At 39.1% G+C, this 21,764-nt stretch overlaps 1 protein-coding gene and 1 pseudogene across 2 annotated transcripts in view; both read right to left on the minus strand.

Moving 5' to 3' along the window:
- The window catches only part of ROCK1 (Rho associated coiled-coil containing protein kinase 1), a 154,217-nt gene extending 152,641 nt beyond the window's left edge, over nt 1-1,576 (minus strand). The window contains exon 1 of the mRNA XM_082640433.1: nt 1,444-1,576. Coding sequence (XP_082496559.1) covers nt 1,444-1,536 — 93 coding nt within the window. The 5' untranslated portion in view covers nt 1,537-1,576. The remainder of the gene's footprint in view (nt 1-1,443) is intronic.
- A 16,863-nt stretch (nt 1,577-18,439) lies between these two features.
- Nucleotides 18,440-18,958, minus strand: LOC309815155 (proteolipid protein 2-like; annotated as a pseudogene). Its single transcript has one exon. The product of its transcript is annotated as a proteolipid protein 2-like (transcript).
- Between the last annotated feature and the right edge of the window lie 2,806 nt (nt 18,959-21,764).

Here is a 21,764-nt window from a genome sequence, read left to right on the forward strand (position 1 = left end):
GAATAAGGAGATCAAAAAGCAAAGTAAAATCAAGAGATATACAAAAATTGGATAAATATTAAAAGAAGAATTAGACTTCTTAAAAGTCATAGAAATCCTTCCTAGAAAGATAAGCTCTAATTCCCGCTCTTATTCAATAAAATGTTTTCAATTGTATTAAGCATCAACCCTCTTTTTTGTTTCTCTATATGAAGAGCATCCATAATGTGGGTGAGACATTTCAAACATACAACCCACAACTCTTATTTCACAGTCAAGGATGCTTAGAGTAATTTAGAAAGCTTTGGGGAGAAACTTTCTTGTAGATCCATATGTGTTAAAAAATATATACACAGGTATTTAGAGTAACTGAAATGCATGTTAATTTTAAATGATCTACATCATTTTCCTGATTCAAGATGAGATTTTAAAATGGTATTATTTCTCTGAATGGCATTATTTAATTCACTTAATTTTAATCCCAAATACTGTGGACATCTAACATTAATTCTCTGAGAAGGTTGTAAATTACTATCCATATACATATTCCTTGAAACTTTTAAGATAATGTGGTTTTGTCTGGGCCAAAATAGGATTATTACATAACTTTTGGTTGTTCAGTAAAAGAAAAACTTGCTTACAAATAGTTTGCAACTATTAGTATTAGGAGAAATTGAAAAAACTTAAGAACTCCAGTTATCTACAGATAATTAATTATTCATGCTATCAACCACTGAAGAATTTTTAAAATAGTGTTTCGGCCTTTCATATCATAAAAACTTCTCAGAATGTTTCAAAAGTTATAATGTTAAGCACAACACCACCAAAAAAGGCAATTATGACAAAATATCTGTGCAGTACTTTTGTAATCAACAATACTGTAAAAGATGTTAATATCGTGATGACCTACCATCAGTTATCTTGGATTATCTTGGATAATAGTCCAGCAAAAAGTTCCTCAGACTCAAATCACCTATGACATTTTGGCTCAAAAATCACTTCCTCAATATCGATTCTACATTGTCACATGTCTAAAAATTAAACCCCTAAGGAGCTAAATAGCTGTAAATGGAAAGCAGTCTTTTCCAACCTTACTGTCAAACCGATAGGAAGGATTAATATTACTAAGATCGCCATTCAACAAACTATATACGTAGTAATGACTTTGACGTGGTAACTTTTTACATGATCGCCTGCGATAGAGGTTTATAAGTATCTTTTGTGTAACGATGAACTGAGTCAGAGCTAAAAGTTCAGAGAGTGCAGAGCCAGTCCAATGATAAATAGGGCTACTGCATGAGCTTTCAATGGTACTCCAAGACTCTTCAGGAAAAACACCAGATTTTGGTGTTTTCCAAGATGATGCACACCTGAAACTTTCTTTTGCAGATAACCAGACTGAAAGCAAGAGGAAGGAAATAAATACAGAACCTCCAACAAGCAAAAGAGAACAGTGCTACTCACCAGCAAACAATCTGAATTCACTTCCGATTTGGGATCCCGCAGCAGGTTGTCGATTTTTTCAAACCGAGTCTCAAAACTGTCCCCAGTCGACATGTTGCTGCTACTGTGACAATACCCTCGTACCAGCACCAGTAGCGGAAAGCAATTTCAACCAACTTCCTCCGGCGGTGGGTTCGCGGCCGCGGGGCGGAGGAGCCGGAACCCCAGGGTCACCAGGTGCGCCCGGTTCCCCCTCCTCCCCCTCACTGAGGGGATCTCCGCTCTCCAGACCCCGGGCCGGGGGCGACGGCGACCCACAGCCGCTCGGACGCCCAAAGTCGCATCCCACCCGGCAGCCCCTCACGACAGCCGACAGCGCCGTCGCCACCAGCCTCGTCGCTCCGGCGAAGTGCTTCAGCCTAGCGGGCCCCGGCCGCCTTCGCCATGGAGGGCTCCCGGTCCCGAGATGGGCAGGAGGGAGGAGAGAAAGAGAAGCAGGGTGGAGACTCCTCCGGGCAGCAGGGGAGGGAGAAGAGGAAAGGCGAAAGCGAAGGGCGGGCGCGGAGCTGTGCCAGCTGCCGCTGCCGCCGCCGCCGCTCGGGCCCCGGGCCGGGCCCGCTCCTCTCTGAGGCGCTGGAGACGGTCTAGCCCTGCATCCCCGGATCCACTTGGCCCGGCCCGACGCACCGATCCGCCTCAGCCAAGAGCTGGTCCCCGCAGGATAGCCTCAGTCTCCCATTTTGTCCCGGCGCTGCCGGGGCTGCTGCTGCGGTGTCCGGCGGGGCAGGGCGAGGTCGGTGCCCGATGGAGACTTGGGAGAGGACGGGCTGGAGAGGGGGCAGTGAGGGAGACGAGAGTCCGGTCCCGGCGGCTGCGGCTGGGGGAGCTTCTGGGAGGCGCTGTGGCCCGGGCTGGCGAAAGGGCGAGTCGCGCGGCGAGTGCTTGGGGGGGTGGGGCGAGGGGGGCCGTGAGGGACTAATATGTCCGCCTTCCTGTTCAAACAAACGGAGACCGCCGGCGCCGACTGCGCATGCGGGGCGCGGACGTTCGGAAGGGGAACCGGGCCCGCGCCGCGCGCGCGCGCACTCGGACGCCTCCGCAGGGCCAGGCTGGGCCGGGCGGGGCGGAAGGCGGGGCGCCCCCGGGGCCTCGCAGGCTGCCTGGGAAGGCTGGCAGCGGGGAGGAGCTGACAGGGCGCGGCGGGCGGCACCGCCCTCGCTCCGGCAAGCATTGAGCAGCTAAGCCGGCTCGGGAAGCGGTTGTGGGTGTCCACGCCGAAGAGGACCTCTCGCTGCCTCTGGTGGCGTCCTGGCCGCTGCCCCAGCTCTGCTTCCTCTGGGCTGCAGCCATCAGGAGAATTCTAGCGAGAAAGGGTGCTTGTTATTGTTATTTTGGAGATAGTTTTTTTTGTTTTTTTGTTTTTTTTTAAGGCAAGATGCCTTTTCGCCGGCAGGGACCAGCGTTTTAGCGCCAGCGGAGTCTGGTCTTCAGTAGTGCTTCATCGTCGGCCCTCCGTGAACCCCATGTCGTTTAACCCGTCTTTGCTTCCATGGGAAAATTACGACGCAGTGCAGTACATGACCCTCTTAAAGCGAGCGTGTGTATCAGGGGAGCTTTAAACTATTGACTCCGGAAGATATGGTCAATAGAAGTCAAGCTCAATTTAGTTTAAAAAAATAATAATAATCTCAGGAAACAAATCAATATTTTTTAAGTTATTCATACTAGCTGTCTCACACTATTAACACTCCCACTATAGTTCTCTTCTTGATGTGTAATCCTGCCATTTCGATTTCAAAACATTCAGTGAAACTTAGAATAGTGATTTTACCAGACTAAAGTAGAACATGAAAGTAATGGCCATTTCCTCCTAATTCAATTGCTTCATTGACTGTAGTGTGAGAGAGGGTGAGCCGTGTTATCCAATCTGCTGATAAAGTAATGATTGTCACTGCTTTCAGCAGGACATCTACCTTAATTCATTTCTAATCAATCTTCAGTTTTACTCATAGGTCAAATAAAAGATTGCTAAAAATAGAAAATGTGGATGTTTTACCCCACACTGGAGAATGCTACAGATGAACCAATTGTCTTTATATAAAAAGCACTGTACAGCATCTGAACAGTCCACCAACTTTCTGTTGTGAGTCAGAGGTTAGGAAAATGTTCTGTTGTTTGAAAAATGTGCATTCTGTTTTCACTGTGTTAGATACAAGAAATATTTAGATGTAAAATCCACTGTATAAATCAAGATAGGAAGTAAGTCTTCACAAAAATCGTGTCAAGGACGAGAACTAGACAAAATTCAGGTATTTCATTAAATGCTTTTGCAGTGACTTTTCCTGGCTTCAGTATTTTAAGCCAGTCATGTGAATTAAATTTATTTTTAAGCATAGGGCTTAAAATAAATCTGGCAGTTGCCCTAAAATAAATTTCCTAAACCATGCTTGTCCTTTTTTATTACCATTTTTAGGTAGTCTTAGGAATTTTGTTGTTTCTCAGAGAACTGTGAGCATTATGCTGCTTTCCACTTGGACACTTAAAAAAATGCAGGTATCTAAGACAAGAATTGAGTGGCACTTATAAATATAAGTGGGACTGAAAGCCCATCTGGCAAAGCTACTAGAAGTATAGGTGTGGCCTATATATTTTACTGATCTACAAGGCTAATCTGATGATGGTAACCCCCCACTATCTTTTACCATAAAATAGCTGGATTCTGTATCAATGTTTTTGTTTTTTAAAAGTCCTCACCTGTAATAGAGTAGAATCATATGACATTAAAGTTCCTTTCCAACTTTAAAATTCTATTGTCTAATTGTTACTAGTTTCTTTAAAAGTATTGTGGATATTTGAAATCACCCTTAAAGTATATACTAGAATCCTAAGTACAATTGCAAACTACTGATACCATGTATAAATATAGTAAGAATATAACATTAATTACACATACTGAGTGCTTACCATGTGTTAGGCACTATTCCATATATAATATCTCATTAAAACTTCAAAAGTACTCTGCTATAGTTATACCTACATTGTAGATGGGGAAACTGAGGTGCAGAAAGATACGTTAGTTGCTCAAGGTCATGACAGACCCACGTCGGAACAGAGGCTGTCTGACTCCAGAATCCCCACTCTTAACTGCTGAGTATGCTAACAATATCCAATCCTAATACAATAACAAGTAGTATTATTTCACAACTGTATTATTTACATCACACAGATTTAAATGATTCCATCTAAAACAGGAAATTATAAAATTTACAATGTGAGCAATATGATTACAGTCCCTAGGGAAAGATGTGAAATGATTTTAGAAAGGTGTGAATAAAAAGGATCTTGGTAGTGTTCAATAACAGTGGCTTGACTAGAGGTTCCCAAACACTGGGTCCAAGAACCAGTGGCCATCCTTGGTGGAGTTGTTCATAAAGGAAGCTGTTCTACTTTAAGACTGTCTTTCAATCTGAAATTCTCTTGACTACTTTTTTAAAAAACTAAATGTATTTTCCTTTAAGAAGCAAGAGTAATAGTAAATGGTACAGTTTTTTTAATGTTTTTCACTTGGAAATTTAAAATTACAAAGTTGGCAACTTAAGCAAATATATAGATTAAATTAGTTGTATGTTAATTTTTCTGGTTTTTAGAATTCAAACATCTGGAAGTGTTTAATTTATATGAGATTCATGCTAGGACCTAATGAAGAGACTGTGGTGCTGAAAGAATCTGAATGAGGCATATTTGGGAGAGATCATGGAAAAAGTAGAAAGATTTGTGTGTAGACTTGTGTATAGTGAAAGACAAGTTGAGCATTCCTTTGCTTTTGGTTATTTCGTAGGAAATTGATTCTGTTTAATGTTAATGGAATTTCTTTCATAAACATTGATGTAGTAGCTAGCCTCAAAGGATGGTCCCCAAAGAACCCTGTCTTCCAGTATTCATGCCCTCCTGGAGTACCCTCCCACACTGAATCTGGTCTGGGGCCTTATGACCTGCTTTAACCAATAAAATGCAGCAAAAATGGCACTGTGCCAGTAACAAGCCTAAACTTTGTGAGTTTGCCTGGCAACTAAGCATTTAGTGCTCTGGGAAGCCCAACTAAACTGAGATCACCATGGTGTGAGGAAACCCAAGCTAACTAAACACAAGAATAAATCAGATGGAGGATGACTGAGGAATCCAGCAAACCTTGAGAATAGAGACTCCAGACTTATGACCCACATCAAGCCATTCCAGCAGTCCCCAGCCATTTGAAATGCCCCAGATGACACCACAGGGAACAGAGACAAGCTAATCCCTCCAAGCACTGCCCACACATCAGAATCATGAACACATAATAAAATGGTTTTTACTTTGAGCTTCTAAATTTTGGGGTAGTTTCTCAACATTAAATAACCAAAATGGTTGGATTTCAGGGAAAAAAAATATTCATAGTTAAATGTGTATACAGACATCTATTGAGAGTACCTTTTATACTTGTTTTATATCACCACTATACAAGGAAGTGGTCCACAATGAAGTGTTGTAAAGGAATGACAAATTAACTCATGCTTATTGTCTTTACTTCAACAAACCTTTGTACAAAAGAAATGTAAAAGCTTTTTGATCAAATTAAAGAATGCTTCCAGATTTTAAAAAATATTATAAAGTTACCATATTCCCATATAAACACATTTTCACATATATTTTTATATTTTCTCAATGCATAGTCACATCTATTCTGTCTTAAAAATGTACCAAAAATTCAGGTACACGCTGTAAGTTACATATCAATTGTAATTTGGTGCCATAAATTGCATGTAATTTCAAAAATGCATACCACAACATATATACACTACCAAATTTAAAATAGATAACTAGTGGAAAGCAGCCGCATAGCACAGGGAGATCAGCTGGGTGCTTTGTGACAGCCTGGAGGGGTGGGATAGGGAGGGGAGGGAGACACAAGAGGGAGGAGATATGGGGATATATGTATATGTATAGCTGAGTCACTTTGTTATAAAGCAGAAACTAACACACTATTGTAAAGCAATTATACTCCAACAAAGATGTTAAAGAAATTTTTTTAAAATGCATACCACAAATGTGTTAAGAAGGTTATGTGGCTAAGTTCCTACAGAAACTGTAGTTAACATTTCCAAGAAAGTATGATACTTGTTATATTTCATATAACTTTCCAAAAGGGCATTACTTTATTATTTTTTTTTTTTTAGTGTGGAACAACTTCACTTGATTCTGAACAACTTTAGTAAACAAAAAGTTGTGAAAATTTAGGTTCAGTTCTGTTTTAAGAGGTTGGTTTTATATGATGAATATTTACCCTCAAAGTAGTTTATATGTACATATTTTTCTAGATTTGTGAAGTGAATCAGGAAGAATATGTTCCATTACTTAGGAGTGCTCTTGAGATGAGCCAAGCTTTCTTTTTCTTTCCACAGGATATTCAGGCTTGGAAGTCAATGTAGTTTGACATGTTTACATCTACTATAGCCTAGGTGGTGCCTAGGCAGTTGGGGATGTGGCATCTATCAAGATTACCGCAAGGAAAAGTGTAAGACCAGCCATGAGCACAGGGTGCCCTTAAGGGCTTCTCCTGACTCACCCTGGAATGCCTTCCTCTAACATCTGTTTTTTATTTCTTAGAAGCTGCTATTCCATTCAACTGCAAAAATACTTGCATTGACCCTAGAAACAGAATGGAAAAATAGAAGGAAACAGATTTCTGTAAAACAGTTACTTCCCTGCTTTATGTTATTGCCATCTTGGGGACCCTTCTGTTCCCACACTCACAAGCCCAAGCATGTAAATATCTGATGTTACAATTCCTTCCAAGGGTGGAGACTGTTAGGTTTGTGGAACCCCTGAGATGGTGCATGCATGACCATAGTAAGAGAGGAAAGCCCAGATCAAGGAGATAATAACAGATGTACATAGTTGGTCACATACTCTTTTTCAGTTTTTGCAAAAGCCTCCTGTCCAAATTTCCCCCTCCCACCCAGCAGCTCCCCACTGAGTCCCAATTGTGTGTTTTCTAGCCCATTGCTTTTTAGGTACTTACATCTTCCTCTTTAGGGCTGTTACATTGGTGAATTGCCTTTTTTGGCAGTAACAGACTCTCGCTCAATATCTAATTCCCTTTTTTTTTTTTCCATAACGACTTTTATCACTCATCTCAGTCTCAACTTTAAGACTTCCATGCCGGGATATGGGGATATATGTATACATATAGCTGATTCACTTTGTTATACAGCAGAAACTAACACAGCACTGTAAAGCAATTATACTCCAATAAAGACGTTTAAAAAAAGAAAAAAGACTTCCATGCCAAACACGTGGAAACAGAAAAATGTGTATCTGACGTTTCACCATTTCCCCCTCTCTTTCATCATTCAAAGACCTCCTGAAATATAACATCTTCTCTAAAATCCCTGTAACTTGAAGAGAGGCACTGATTCCTCATGTTCACCCATCAGCATATAAATATCACCCATGTACACTCTCTATATTCTTTCTTAATAACCAAGACCCTTTATAAACCTTACCCCTTTTTATTTGCAGACAGTGTTAGTGCTCTGCTAGTTGAATTTATACATATGCTCTTGTTTATGTGTTCTTGTCATTGCTGCTTCATGCATTCCCTAAGGCATAGTCTAGGACTTTTAAAGCAATAATCATGTTTTTCTTCCATTATAAAAATAGTACACGCTTATTTTTAAGATTTTGGGAAATATGGAAAAGTAAGAACAAAATTCACCCATATTCCCACCACTCAATTACAATCACTACTGACAATTTTGTAGGTTTTCTTTTAATCATTATTTGTCCCCTGCAAAGGTTTGTTTGTTTTGTATGCTGTATGTGCAATTCTTATATACTGTTTTTTTTTCAGCTTACATAATGGTTTGTATAAGCATAATTACCTTAAGCATAACTTTTAATACCTGCATAATATTCCATTCCAGAAATTTACCATAGTTTCTTTAACCATTACTATAAATAATGCTACTATAAACATCCTTCTGCATAAAGTTTTTTCTTTTTTTTTCTTTTTCCTTGATTTTTTTCCCTTTTGAAAAATTTTTTATTTTATATTGGAGTATAGTTGATAAACGTTTTTTGGATTTTTTCCCTTTAAAATTTTTTTAAATTTTATATTATAAAGTTTTTTCTTAATTGAGAATTATTTCCTTAGAAATGCTTCTCAGGGACTTCCCTGGTGGCACAGTGGTTAAGAATCTGCCTGCCATTGCCTGGGATATGGGTTCGACCCCTGGTCTGGGAAGATCCCACATGCCGTGGAGCAACTAAGCCAGTGCACCACAACTACTGAGCCTGAGCTCTAGAGCCCATGAGCCACAACTAATGAGCCTGCGTGCCACAACTACTGAAGCCCGCGCACCTAGAGCCCATGCTCTGCAACAAGAGAAGCCACTGCAGTGAGAAGCCCGCACACCGCAATGAAGAGTAGTAGCCCCTGCTCGCTGCAACTAGAGAAAGCCCACCCGCAGCAATGAAGTCCTAACACAGCCAAAACAAAACAAAAAAAGAAATGGTTCTTAGAAATGGGCCAAAGCATTTTAAACACTTTTGATAATTTTGCCAAATTGTTTTTCAAATAGCAATGCAAGTTTACACTCCAGCTATTTATGTTTATGTCCCTTTTTTTTTTTTTTTGCGGTACGCGGGCCTCTCACTGTTGTGGCCTCTCCCGTTGCGGACCACAGGCTCCGGACGCGCAGGCTCAGCGGCCATGGCTCACGGGCCTAGCCGCTCCGCGGCATGTGGGATCTTCCCGGACCAGGGCACCAACCCGTGTCCCCCGCATCGGCAGGCGGACTCTCAACCACTGCGCCACCAGGGAAGCCCTATGTCCCTTTTTATCATCCTCTCCCTGGCACTGGATGTGTCGTTATTAACATCTTAGCTCATTGTTGTATTAATTTGCATATCTTTGATTACTACAAGGTTAAATACTTTGCCATGTGTTGTTAATTAGTTGTTTTTCTTTTTCTAGGAATTAATTTATGATTTGTGCCTATTCATCAATGGGGCCTTAGGATTTTTCTTACTGATTTTTATGAGCATAAATATGAATATATATGTATGTATGTGTATATATGTAGGTATGCATATGTCTTAAGGATACTAACTTTTATTTTAGAATTGAAAAATTTTACCAATTTATTGTTTATTTAAACATTTTGAGTGTATTTTGTCAATTAAAATATATACTTTAAAAATTTCTGTCAAAGGCTTCCCTGGTGGCGCAGTGGTTGAGAGTCCGCCTGCCGATGCAGGGGACACGGGTTCGTGCCCCAATCTGGGAAGATCCCACATGCCGCGGAGCGGCTGGGCCCGTGAGCCATGGCCGCTGAGCCTGCGTGTCCGGAGCCTGTGCTCCGCAACGGGAGAGGCCACAACAGTGAGAGGCCCACGTACTGCAAAAAAAAAAAAAAAAAAATTCTGTCAAATCCATGATATTTTAAAGGAATTTATTTTATTATTTTTAATTTAGAAAGTCCTCCCACCTTCCAAAAGTTTGATATATATTTCTATTTTCTTTTGTCTCTTTTCCGAACCCTCACCATGGCTTGCTTTCTGTATATTTTTTTTAATTCCAACTAAAATGTATTTTGATATATTGAATAAGGTGAGAATCTAATTGTATTTTTTCAAATCGCTGAACAATTCTGTCAACATCGTTTATTAAATTAACTTGTCTTTCCTTATTATGTTACTCTCACTATCATACATTAATTATAATATCTAACTATACTTATTCCCAAACTATTGTATTTCATTGTGGATATATTAAGTCTACCAGCATAATAATATAACTATAGTTAACGTGGTGTGTTTTAATAGCCCAGAAAAGCTATTCCTCCTTTGCTACTTTTCTTTTAAAATAATTTCCTAAGCTATTTTAACCAGTTATTCTTACATATGAGTTTCAGAATAACTTTTCAAGTGCCTCCTCACTCTATACTCCATTCAATTATTATTTTAACTGAAAATATTTTAAATTTATAACAACTTAGAAAGAATACTTTATGATATTCCATCTTCCAGTTCAAAAATCAGTAACTTTTATTTATTAAAAAAATTTTTAAATGTTTCTTGACAATGTTTTATAGATTTTATCACCTAAGCAACACATATTTCTCACTGGGATTATTTCTGGGTATTCTAAAATGTTGGTTGCTGTTCTGAACAGGACCTTTTTCTGATTATTTCATGATTATTGATATAAAGGAGCATTATTGAATTTGATATATTTAGTGTCTTTTACCAAGCCATTTTGCTGAACTGCTATTGGGTCTATAAAATTTTCTTAATTGTTTTGAAACTCTTAAATATATATTGATAACTACCAAATTTCAGTGAGTGTATGACATAACCAATTATAAGATACATAATTATTTTACATGCTACCAAAAGGAGGGACATTGATAAACTGTGACAAACCACTAATTCTGAGATGTATCTCAATTTTGGAGAGATTAAAATGTGAAAAAGAGCAAATCATAGATTTGATAAAATATCATAGATTTCTAAATAATGATGATTGGGTTTCTTTCTCACCAGTAATCATATCTCACATCTATTTCAGGTCTCATTGTCTTGGCCACAGCAATAGAGGTAGATGACAGGTATCATTGTCCTTCACCAGTTTTCCACAGAGATAATTCATCTTTAAGCATGATGTTAATTTTGATTAAAATAAATATTCTTTATCATTTTAGGACAGTATCTTTCCATTCACCAATTCACATCAGTCAAATACTAATTTTATATCTTCTATGATGTGCTTTTATTTACTTATCATTTTTCTTAAATTGTGTCACTTTTAAAATGTAACTTTAAAAGTAAATTAATTTAAGCTTAAGAAGGAAACCTTGCATCATTATAGAATATGGAAAACCAAAAACAAACAACCAAAAAAACAACAAAAAAGAAGATGGAGAAACAGAATCACTTCCCATAAATGGAAGGTAACCATAAAATTAAAACACACACACACACACACACACACACACACACACACACACACACACACACACACACACACACACACACACACACACACACACACACACACACACACAGGGCTTTCCTGGTGACACAGTGGTTGGGAGTCCGCCTGCCGATGCAGGGGACACGGGTTCGTGCCCCGGTATGGGAGGATCCCGCGTGCCGCGGAGCGGCTGGGCCCGTGAGCCGTGGCCGCGGGGCCTGCGCGTCCGGAGCCTGTGCTCCGCAACGGGAGAGACCACAGCAGTGAGAGGCCCGCGTACCGCAAAAAAACAAACAAACAAACAAAAAAACACTATAGGGGGCTTCCCTGGTGGCACAGTGGTTGAGAGTCCGCCTGCCGATGCAGGGGACACGGGTTCGTGCCCCGGTCCGGGAGGATCCCACATGCCGCGGAGTGGCTGGGCCCATGAGCCATGGCCGCCGAGCCTGCGCGTCCGGAGCCTGTGGTCCGCAACGGGAGAGGCCACACCTGTGGTCCGCAACGGGAGAGGCCACAACAGTGAGAGGCCCGCGTACCGCAAAAAAAAAACACACAAAAACCTATAATCTTTCCTTTCGAGTTTTACAATGTTATCTTCAGGTTTGTAGCTAAATTATAACTAACATTTAGATTTACTTCTGTATTTTTAACTTCCATATTTGCTTCCAGTCCTTGTAGAGAATTTGTTTTCTTGCACTTTAATTTTTACTCATTTTTGAGTGGTCTAAAGTAAAACCTTAAATTATTTTATTTTTTTCTTCCAGTTCTAATTGACATGAAGTTGACATATAGCACTGTATAAGTTTATCTGTATAACTACAGATAATGATTAGATTTATGTACATCATGAAATGATGACCACAATAAGTTAGGAGAACACATGTCATCTCATATAGATACAAAGTTAAAGACACACACACAAATTTTTTTTTCTTGTGAACTCTTAGGATTTACTCTCTTAACAACTTTTTTTTTTGATGTGGACCATTTTTAAAGTCTTTATTGAATTTGTTACAATATTACATCTGTTTTATGTTTTGGTTTTTTAGCCAGGAGGCAGGTGGGATCTTAATTCCCCAACCAGGGATTGAACCTGCACCTCCCACATTGGAAGGCGAAGTTTTAACCACTGGGCCACCAAGGAAGTCCCAAATATTTATTTATTTATTTATTTGGCTGTGCCAGGTCTTAGTTGCCACACTTGGGATCTTCGCCGCTGAGTGTGGGATCTTTTTTTTAGTTGCGGCTTGCAAACTCTTAGTTGCGGCATGTGGGATCTAGTTCCCTGACCAGGAATCTAACCCAGGGCCCCTGCATTAGGAGTGCAGAGTCTTAGCCACTGGACTACCAGGGAAATCCCAACAACTTTCAAATATAACATACAGCAGTGTTAATTATATTTATAATGTTGCACATTACATCCCTAGTACTTATTATCTTATAACTGGAAATGTGTACCTTTTGAATGACTTCATCCAGTTCCCACCTGCCTCACCCCTTGCCTCTGGTAACAACAAATCTGATCTCTTTTTCTATGAGTTAGTTGGTTGGTTGGTTGATTTTTGAAGTATAATTGACCTACAACACTGTTAGTTTCCGTTACAGAACATAGTGATTCAATATTTCTATTCATTTCAAACTGATCACCATGATAAATCTAGTTATAATATGACACCATATAAAGATATTACATAGTTACTGACTATATTCCCCTCACTGTCTGTTTCATACCCGTGACACGTTTAAAACTTTAAATAATTTTAAAATGAAGAATATTTAGGTGAGATCTAGCACATCTTTAAGCGTGTCTGTTGTCTTCACACATCAATGACAACATGGATAGATACAGTTTTTTGGTTCGTAAACCTTTGCCCTAAAATTCTTTAAGTGTACTCCACTATCTTTTTTTAGACTTAGTGCTGCTGAAGAAAAGTAAAAGACCAACCTGTGTTTTGCTACTTTATAGTCAATATTTTCTTGCTTAACTCTTGCAGGATTCTTTATGTATTTCTGAAATTCAAAAACTTCACTGGGATAATCCCAGGGGTGGATCTCTTATCATAAATTTTTTCTGGAAGAGGGAACTTCTGAAAAGACTAAGGTCTTCCTTCACCTCACTGAAATTTTCTTATATATTAGTTTATTGCATATGCTTCATTTATCTCATCTTCTTTTGGAACATCTATTATCAATACCTAGGATCTTTGTCTTCCTTATCTCTATTTCTTTTTGTTCTTTTCTTCTACATTCTGGGAAAGCTTCTCAAGTTTGTCTTCTGAAACACTGATTTGATTTGCTGCCCTGAAGAGTCGGCTATATATGACCTCCAGAATGGATTTTATTTGAGTTACTGCATTTTAAAATCTTGGTTTCCTTAAAGACTTTTCTACCCTGTTTTCTTTTCACCTTAGTCTGTTTTCATTTCAATTTAGACTGCTCTTTCTTTTTTAATACCCTATTCGTATTTCATAGGCATGGGTTTTTTTTTTTAAACATATAACTTAGATCTAGTAAAATGCACAAATCTTAAGTGTACAAGTCAGTGGAGTTTTATATATGTATACAACTGTGTGAACACCACCAAATCTATTATAGAACACTTTTAACACTCCCAAATAGTTCCTCATTTCCCCTCCCTATAAACACCTCAGCAAGGTTAATCTATATTCTGATTCCTATCACCATAGATTAGTTCTTCATGTTTTAGAATTTCATAGAAATGAAACAATATACTATATAGTTTCTTGTGTGACTGACTTGTTCTTTTTATAGATTTGGGAGCTTTTTTTTTTGCAGTACACGGGCTTCTCACTGTTGAGGTCTCTCCTGTTGCAGAGCACAGGCTCCGGACGTGCAGGCTCAACGGCCATGGCTAATGGGCCCAGCCGCTCTGCGACTTGTGGGATCTTCCCAGACCAGGGCACGAACCCATGTCCCCTGCATCGGCAGGCGGACTCTCAACCACTGCGCCACCAGGGAAGCCCTTGGGAGCATTTTTTAATTGTAGTAAACATATATATATAACTTAAAATTTACCACTTTAACCATTTTTAAGTGTACAGAAAAGTGGTATTAAATATACTCACATTGTTGTACAACCATCACCACCAACCATCTCCAGAACTTCCCAGCTTCCCAAACTGAAATCCTGTACCCACTAAACACCAGCTTCCCATACCCCCTTCCCCCAGCCCCTGGCAACAACTATTCTACTTTTCATCTCTATGAATTTGTACTATTCATAGTACTCTATGAATGAGGTACTATTTCAGGTACCTCAAGTAAGTGGAATCATAGAATATCTATCTTTTTGTGTCTAGCTTATTTCACTTAGCATAACATCTTCAAGTTCATCCATCATGTAGCACGTGTAAGAATTTCCTTCCTTCTCAAGGCTAAATAGTATTCCATTGTACGCAAATACTTTTTGTTCATTTATTCATCCATTGATGGACATGTAGATTTTTAAAAAACGGTCTTCCTAAAATTTCTTCCTGTTCCTGCAGTAAATCAGTATTCGATTAAGACTATTAAAAAAGTTCTTAAGAGATTATTTTCCTTGTCTTATACTGCAGAAATTTATTCCATAGTTCTCATTCCCCACTTCCCCACCCCCATTTTCTCAACTTTGAATTGGGAGAAAAATATCTAGGCCCAGAATTTGAAAACAGATTAGATGCAGTGTTGTTATTTTGTTTCCTTATCATATAGCTTAGGTATTGATGGATTCTGCTTCTCTAATATTCTGTGATTTGATATGCACAGGCCTTATTCTAGTTTTTTTCCTGCTTAGCAAGCATTCTTTTGTGTAGTTCTTTTGAAATGAAGTAGAATCACTTCTCCATACTCTATTAGAAAGAGGATGTTTAACCTAGAGAATTTAACTGTATTTACTCTTCCTTAAGGACAACTTTACCCCTCCCCACAGCTTTTACTGTTTTTAGGGTTCCTCTACCTCTACCTGAAATTCTTCTTTTTTCCATAATTGGTCAATTAAATTTTGGGGTTTTTCCTAATTTTTTTCTTCCAGCATTATTGAGATATAGTTGACATACAGCACTCTATAAGACTGAGGTATTACATCACCTGAAATTCTTTACCTTTGTGAAGAATACCTATCCCAAGGTCTCCACTCCCTTTATCCTAAGCCTTATTGTGTACTGGGAATTGTAGAAACTGAATTGGTTAAGAGGCGCTGTTAATGACAGGAAGGGGCACCCTGACCATTCAGACATCTGTTTCCACACAATGAAGGCCATGGCTACCTAGATTTCTCATTAGTGAAGCTCTGTGTTCCCAAACAATGGGCAGTCAGTGAAGGGAATCTAGGGGAGCCATGAGACAGAGTCCCTTCTACCTAATTTACAGCTTTCCAGATTCAAAGGATGCTGTATGGGGAATTTCCTGTCGGTCCAGTGGTTAGGACTTCACGCTTTCACTGCTGAGGACACGGGTTTGATCCTTTGTCAGGAAACTAAGATGCCGTAAGTGCGCGGGATGGCCAAACCAAAAAAAAATTGCTGTATGCCTCAGATATCAATTCTGTTTCTTAGTTTGGCACTAGTGAAAATTTAGTAATAGAAATACTTTCAGCATTCTCCTTTATGATTGACTTTTATCCTTTATTTCGAGAGTAATTGTGAATTTTCATCTTTTTGTATTACTTTGTGAATATTTAATGGAAGGCTGGGAGATGAACAATTAAATGCTGTTGTTACTCAGCCATCCCTAAAGTGTGGGTCCAAGGTTGTTTAACTTACTTTATATAATCCCCATGTTATAAGACACCCAAGGAAGAGTCTCTTTCCCACTAGCTTGATACCTTAAATGTAAGTATTAAAGTAATGTCTTTGTGTTAAGTACTTGCCATTCTCAGGAGCCTCATAGAAAGCAAATATTCTCCAAAGGGGTGAAACAGGTCAGTATCACCTTGGTTTGATAGCTTTAAGTCATCAAGCAACACTGGTTTACTCTGGCAATGAGGGAGTAAGGCACACAAACTGGTAACAGCCCATGTTGCGTTTTCCAGTATTCAGATAAGCACTTTAAATCAGAAGAGCAGAAACACTTTTACTGCTTTGAACTTCCCATAGTACCCCAGGCAATCCCAGAAAAGGCCTCAGTACTTCATATCTAGAATATCTCAGCTGTTTTACAAGCATCGATGAGAAGAATTGGAAAGCATCATCACAGACAGCTACTGCTGGTCAACCCAGGCTCTTTACTGTAAACTAGTGGCTTCCTATTTTTGTTTTTATTTTTTTTTTACCAATGCAAATACTAGCTGTTATGACATCTTACAACACTGTCCAATAAGAACAACAGATAAAAGTGGGCTGCTGCAATTGAAGCAGGGAGGAGTACCAGGGCATCCACCCTCTCCTCCACCTTCCCCACTTTGGGTGGGGAAAGGGCTCCATGGAATGCCTACAGCTCTGAATAACATAATTTCTAAATCACTATCCTAGACATCACTAAAGGGTGTTTGTCCAAACTACCCACAAAAGAAGAGTATGAGAAAGGGCATCAAGACATCTCGGCATAACTAGAATGCCTGAGTTCTGACTTCGTGTGTTATTTTAAGAATACACTTGATTGGTGTTGTCTATACTTAGCACTCTTACCCCCTTCTATTCTAGGCAACTACTGAGGGAGTTCCATTGGACCATGTGATCACCAAGACCTTACTCTTCCTTATATTCATTTTACATATCTTTAAAACATCCTTAAAAACTTTTTTCTTACATCTAATATCAGAATGTGACTTCCACTTCCGACCAAGTTAGAGTACATCCACTATGGCGCATCTCTCCTGCTGATGACAGTGAAAACTATAGACAAAATACACAAAAATCGGGCTTCCCTGGTGGCGCAGTGGTTGAGAATCTGCCTGCCAATGCAGGGGACACAGGTTCGAGCTCTGGTCTGGGAAGATCCCACATGCCACGGAGCAACTAGGCCCGTGAGCCACAATTACTGAGCCTGCGCGTCTGGAGCCTGTGCTCCGCAACAAGAGAGGCCGCGATAGTGAGAGGCCCGCACACCGCGAAGAAGAGTGGCGCCCACTTGCCGCAACTAGAGAAAGCCCTCGCACAGAAACGAAGACCCAACACAGCCATAAATAAATAAATAAATAAAATTTAAAAAAATAACACAAAAATCTAAGGACTCTCAAAAGTAAATGAAATCAGGTGGATTGTGGACTGGAGTCAAAACTTGAAGGAGCAATTCATTTGAGAATGAGTTTTCTATTTTTTCCCCTCTTTTCTCCTGTGGCTTTGCCCCAAGTGCAGAACTGTTTGCCAGCAGTGATACAAGGACTCTAAAACTCTAAAAGAAACCTTGCCTTTTTGCACAGAAGAACTGGGAAAGAGGGCCTCTGTGGGGCAGAGAGTGTAGGAGGAATCTTGGCGAGAAGTGAGTTGGAGAAGAGGATATCTCAAAATTGTGTAAGAAACTAGACAGGTCCCTAACTTACCCTTGAGCTGCATATGCATGGGACAGACCCAAAGCAGCCTAGCAAAACTTTGAGAATTGAATTACTATTTAAACCATGAACCAGGTCTCAGACTAACCTCTTAGAGATGTATGTGGTTGAACAGACCCAAAGCAGCATCAGCAAGGTTAGGAAACTGAACTGAGATTGGAACCACTGTCCACAGAAAGGGATTTTTTGGTTTCTGTTCTAACAATCCATTTATTATTTATGTATTCCTCCATAGAAACACCCCCCGCACCGAAGAGGTTATTTGGAGCGAGTCACAACCTGGGGCCTGGAGTCTGAAATCTGAGGTACCCTCCTCCCTCATTTTGTGGCTTAGGTGGGGGAATAGACCAGACAGAACTGGCGTCTCTTTTTTATATTGCATAAAGGAAGGGGACCTAGGCACACTCTGGAGAGGTGATTGGCAGGCTGGAAGATAAATTCTCTGAATAGCAGCACTTTTACTTCAATACAGGGCTGGGAGTTGGCTGGGAGTGCTGTAGGGACGGGGGGAGGAGTTAATTCGATGGAGGAGTTATTTGCAGGTTACAGAGAGAAATGAAGGGAGTACACTGACACAGGGCCAGGGTATCAGCAGGGTCAGTAGGTGCTGCTGTATGTCTTTATTATCTCAAAAGGAAAGTGACAGAGGCATCATAGCCAAAGAGGCCTGTAGCAATTAGGCCCAGTGCCCCTGCAATGATCCTGGAGAGGTTTCCTCTCTCAAGAAGGACAACAGTGGAAGTGATCAGGTAGAGGATGGCCGCTATGAGGGCTTGGAAGAAATCACTCCAAGGTCAGTGAATGAATTGTATCTTGGTGTGCAGGTCACACATGTAGATGACAAAGAAGATAGAAGCAAAGATCAATTCAATCACAGACAGAGAGGAATATCCTGCTGTTGAGGCACTGAAGAGGGCCAGAATCACCAGGCACAATATAATCTCAGCAAACAGGAGACTTCCCTTTAGGGTGCACAAGAAGTTGGTGCAGGTGGTCCAGCAGTGGGGGGCAGATGTGTGCTGGGAATCTGCCATGGTGGGGCTGGAGTCCCTGGGGGCAGGGAGGATCTGCTTGCAGGTTCGAGGCTGGTGCACACCCAGCTGTCTTTCCGGATCAAAGTGATTTTAAAAATTTGTAGGTTGAAGCTAACTGGTTCTATCCCCTGCTAAAACAGTAATAATGATAATAATGATAATAATAATGAATAACATCCTTTAGAGAATTTTAACAGGATCCGTATCTACACAATTTAATATTCAAAAAGTCCAGCATATAATCCAAAATTACTTGATAAGCAAAGGGCCAGGAAAATGTGACCAATTCTCAAAGGAAAAGAAAAATCAACAGATGCCAACCCCAAGGTGACACATATGCTGAAATTATAAGAGAAAGACTTTAAAGCAGATACTATAATAAGCTCCATGAGGCAAAGGTAAACACACATGAAATAAAATGAATGGAAAGATAGGAGGTCTTAGCAAAGAAAATAAATTATAAAAAATGAACCAAATAGTATTAAAATATACATTCTCTGAAATTTAAAATTTACTAATGAATTCAATAGCAGAATGAAGATGACATGGGGAAGAGTCAGTGAACTTGAAGACAGATTAACAGAAATTCTCCAATCTGAAAAGCAAAGAGAAAAAAGATTAGAAAAACTGAATAGAACTTGAAGGAGCCATGGGACTATATCAGAAGTCTAACGTTTGTAACAATTGAGTCCTATAAAGAAAATTGGTGCAGAAAAATATATTTGAGGAAACAATGGCTGAAAACTTCCCAAAATTGGTGAAAGACATTAACTTGCAGATTCAAGAAATTCACAGAACATAAAACAGAATAGACTCAAAGAAAACCACACCCAGACACATTATAATCAAACTACTGAAAACTAAATGTAAAGAAAAAATCTTAAAAGCAGCTAAGGAAAAATGACACAACATATATAGGAGAACAAAGATGTTAATAATGATGGACTTCTCCAGCCGCATAGCACAGGGAGATCAGCTTGGTGCTTTGTGACCACCTAGAAGGGTGGGATAGGGAGGGTGGGAGGGAGACGCAAGAGGGAGGAGATATGGGAATATATGTATACATATAGCTGATTCACCTTGTTATACAGCAGAAACTAACACAATGTTGTAAAGCAATTATACTCCAATAAAGATGTTAAAAAATAAAAAGATGGACTTCTCATTGGAACCCATGGAAGCCAGAAGACAGTAGAACATCTTCAAAATGATAGGAAAAAACTTTCGACCAAGCATTCTAAATCCAACGAAAATATCCTCTAGGAGTGAAAGAGAAATAAAGATATTCTCAGATGAAGGTAAACTAAGAGACCATACAGCCAACTAAAAGAAATGCTAAAGCAAGTTCTTCAGACTGAGGGGAAATAATACCAGATGAAACCTGGAACTTCAGGAATCAAAGAAGAACAAAAACAGTAAAATCTGAGTAAATATAGAAAACTGGGTTTTTTTTTAATGCATGTTGAATTAATACATATGACAAGTATAATATAAAGGGAGGAGGTTAAGAGACTTATATGATTGTAAAGCTTCTAAATATTAAATAGTAAAACATTACTCTATACTCTGAAATGTTAAGTATTTCTGTTGAATTATTTAGAGCAGTAGTTCTCAACTTGGGCTGATTTTGCCCACCAGGAGACAACTGGCAATGTCTAAAGACAATTTTGACTGCCATAATTGGGGAAGAGGTGCAACTGGCATCTGGTGGGTAGAGATCAGAAATGCTTTTAAACATCCTACAATGCATGGGACAGCTGTCCAGCACAAATAATTATTTGGTCCAAAATAGAAATTGTACTGAGTTTGAGAAATTCTTCCCCAGAAAAACTAGAAAGAGAAAGGGAGAGGGAGGGAGGGATGGAGGGAGGGAGGAGAGAGAGAAAGACAACACCAAAAAAGCAGTAGATAAAATAGAGTGGAATACTAAAACTATTCAAACTATCCAAAAGAAGGCAGGAAATGGGGAATAGGGAAACAAAAGAGCAAACAGAACAAAAACCACATAGCAAAATAATAGACCTAGATCTAACCACACCAATAATTACATTAAATGTAAATGGTCTAAATATACCAATTAAAAGATTGAAGTAGTCATATTAAAATTATTAAAAATCTACATGCTGGTCTCAAGAAACTCAGTTTAAACATAAAGACTTAGATAGATTAAAAGTAAGAGTATGGAAAAAAATATTCCACAGAAACAATAATCAAAAGGAAGCTGGAGTGGCTATTTTAGTATCAGACAAAGTAGACTTCAGAACAAGGAATGTTATTTAGGATAAAAAAAGGACATTACAGATTTATAAAATGGTCACTTTACCAGAAGACATAACAATCTTAAATGAGTATGCATTTAATAACAAGGCTTTAAATAAAATACATGAAGCAAAAACAAACCTTGACAAATTTAAATAAATTAAAATCATACAAAGTATGTTAATGGACCAAAATAAAATTATACTATTATAAAGCAACAGCAGAAAGATAGTTCTTTTTTAGCTTTGCATATGGATGTCAAATTGTTTGATAACCAGATGCTGAAAAGTTATCCCTTCACCATTGAATTTCTTTGACAACTTTGTCAAAAATCCATCAATTGACCAATTTTGTATGAATCTACTTCTGGACTCTCTGTTCTATTCAATTGATCTATATGTTTATATTTACCAACACTACACTCTCCTGATAACTGTAGCCTTATAATAAGTATAAATCAAGTCATATACATTTTCTCCTATGTCAAAGTTGTTTTGGCTATTGTACAGCCTTTGTTTATCCATATAAATTTTAAAATCAGCTTGCT

Source organism: Mesoplodon mirus (assembly GCF_964341445.2).
Source record: "Mesoplodon mirus genome assembly, chromosome: 13".
Classification (NCBI taxonomy): domain Eukaryota; kingdom Metazoa; phylum Chordata; class Mammalia; order Artiodactyla; family Ziphiidae; genus Mesoplodon; species Mesoplodon mirus.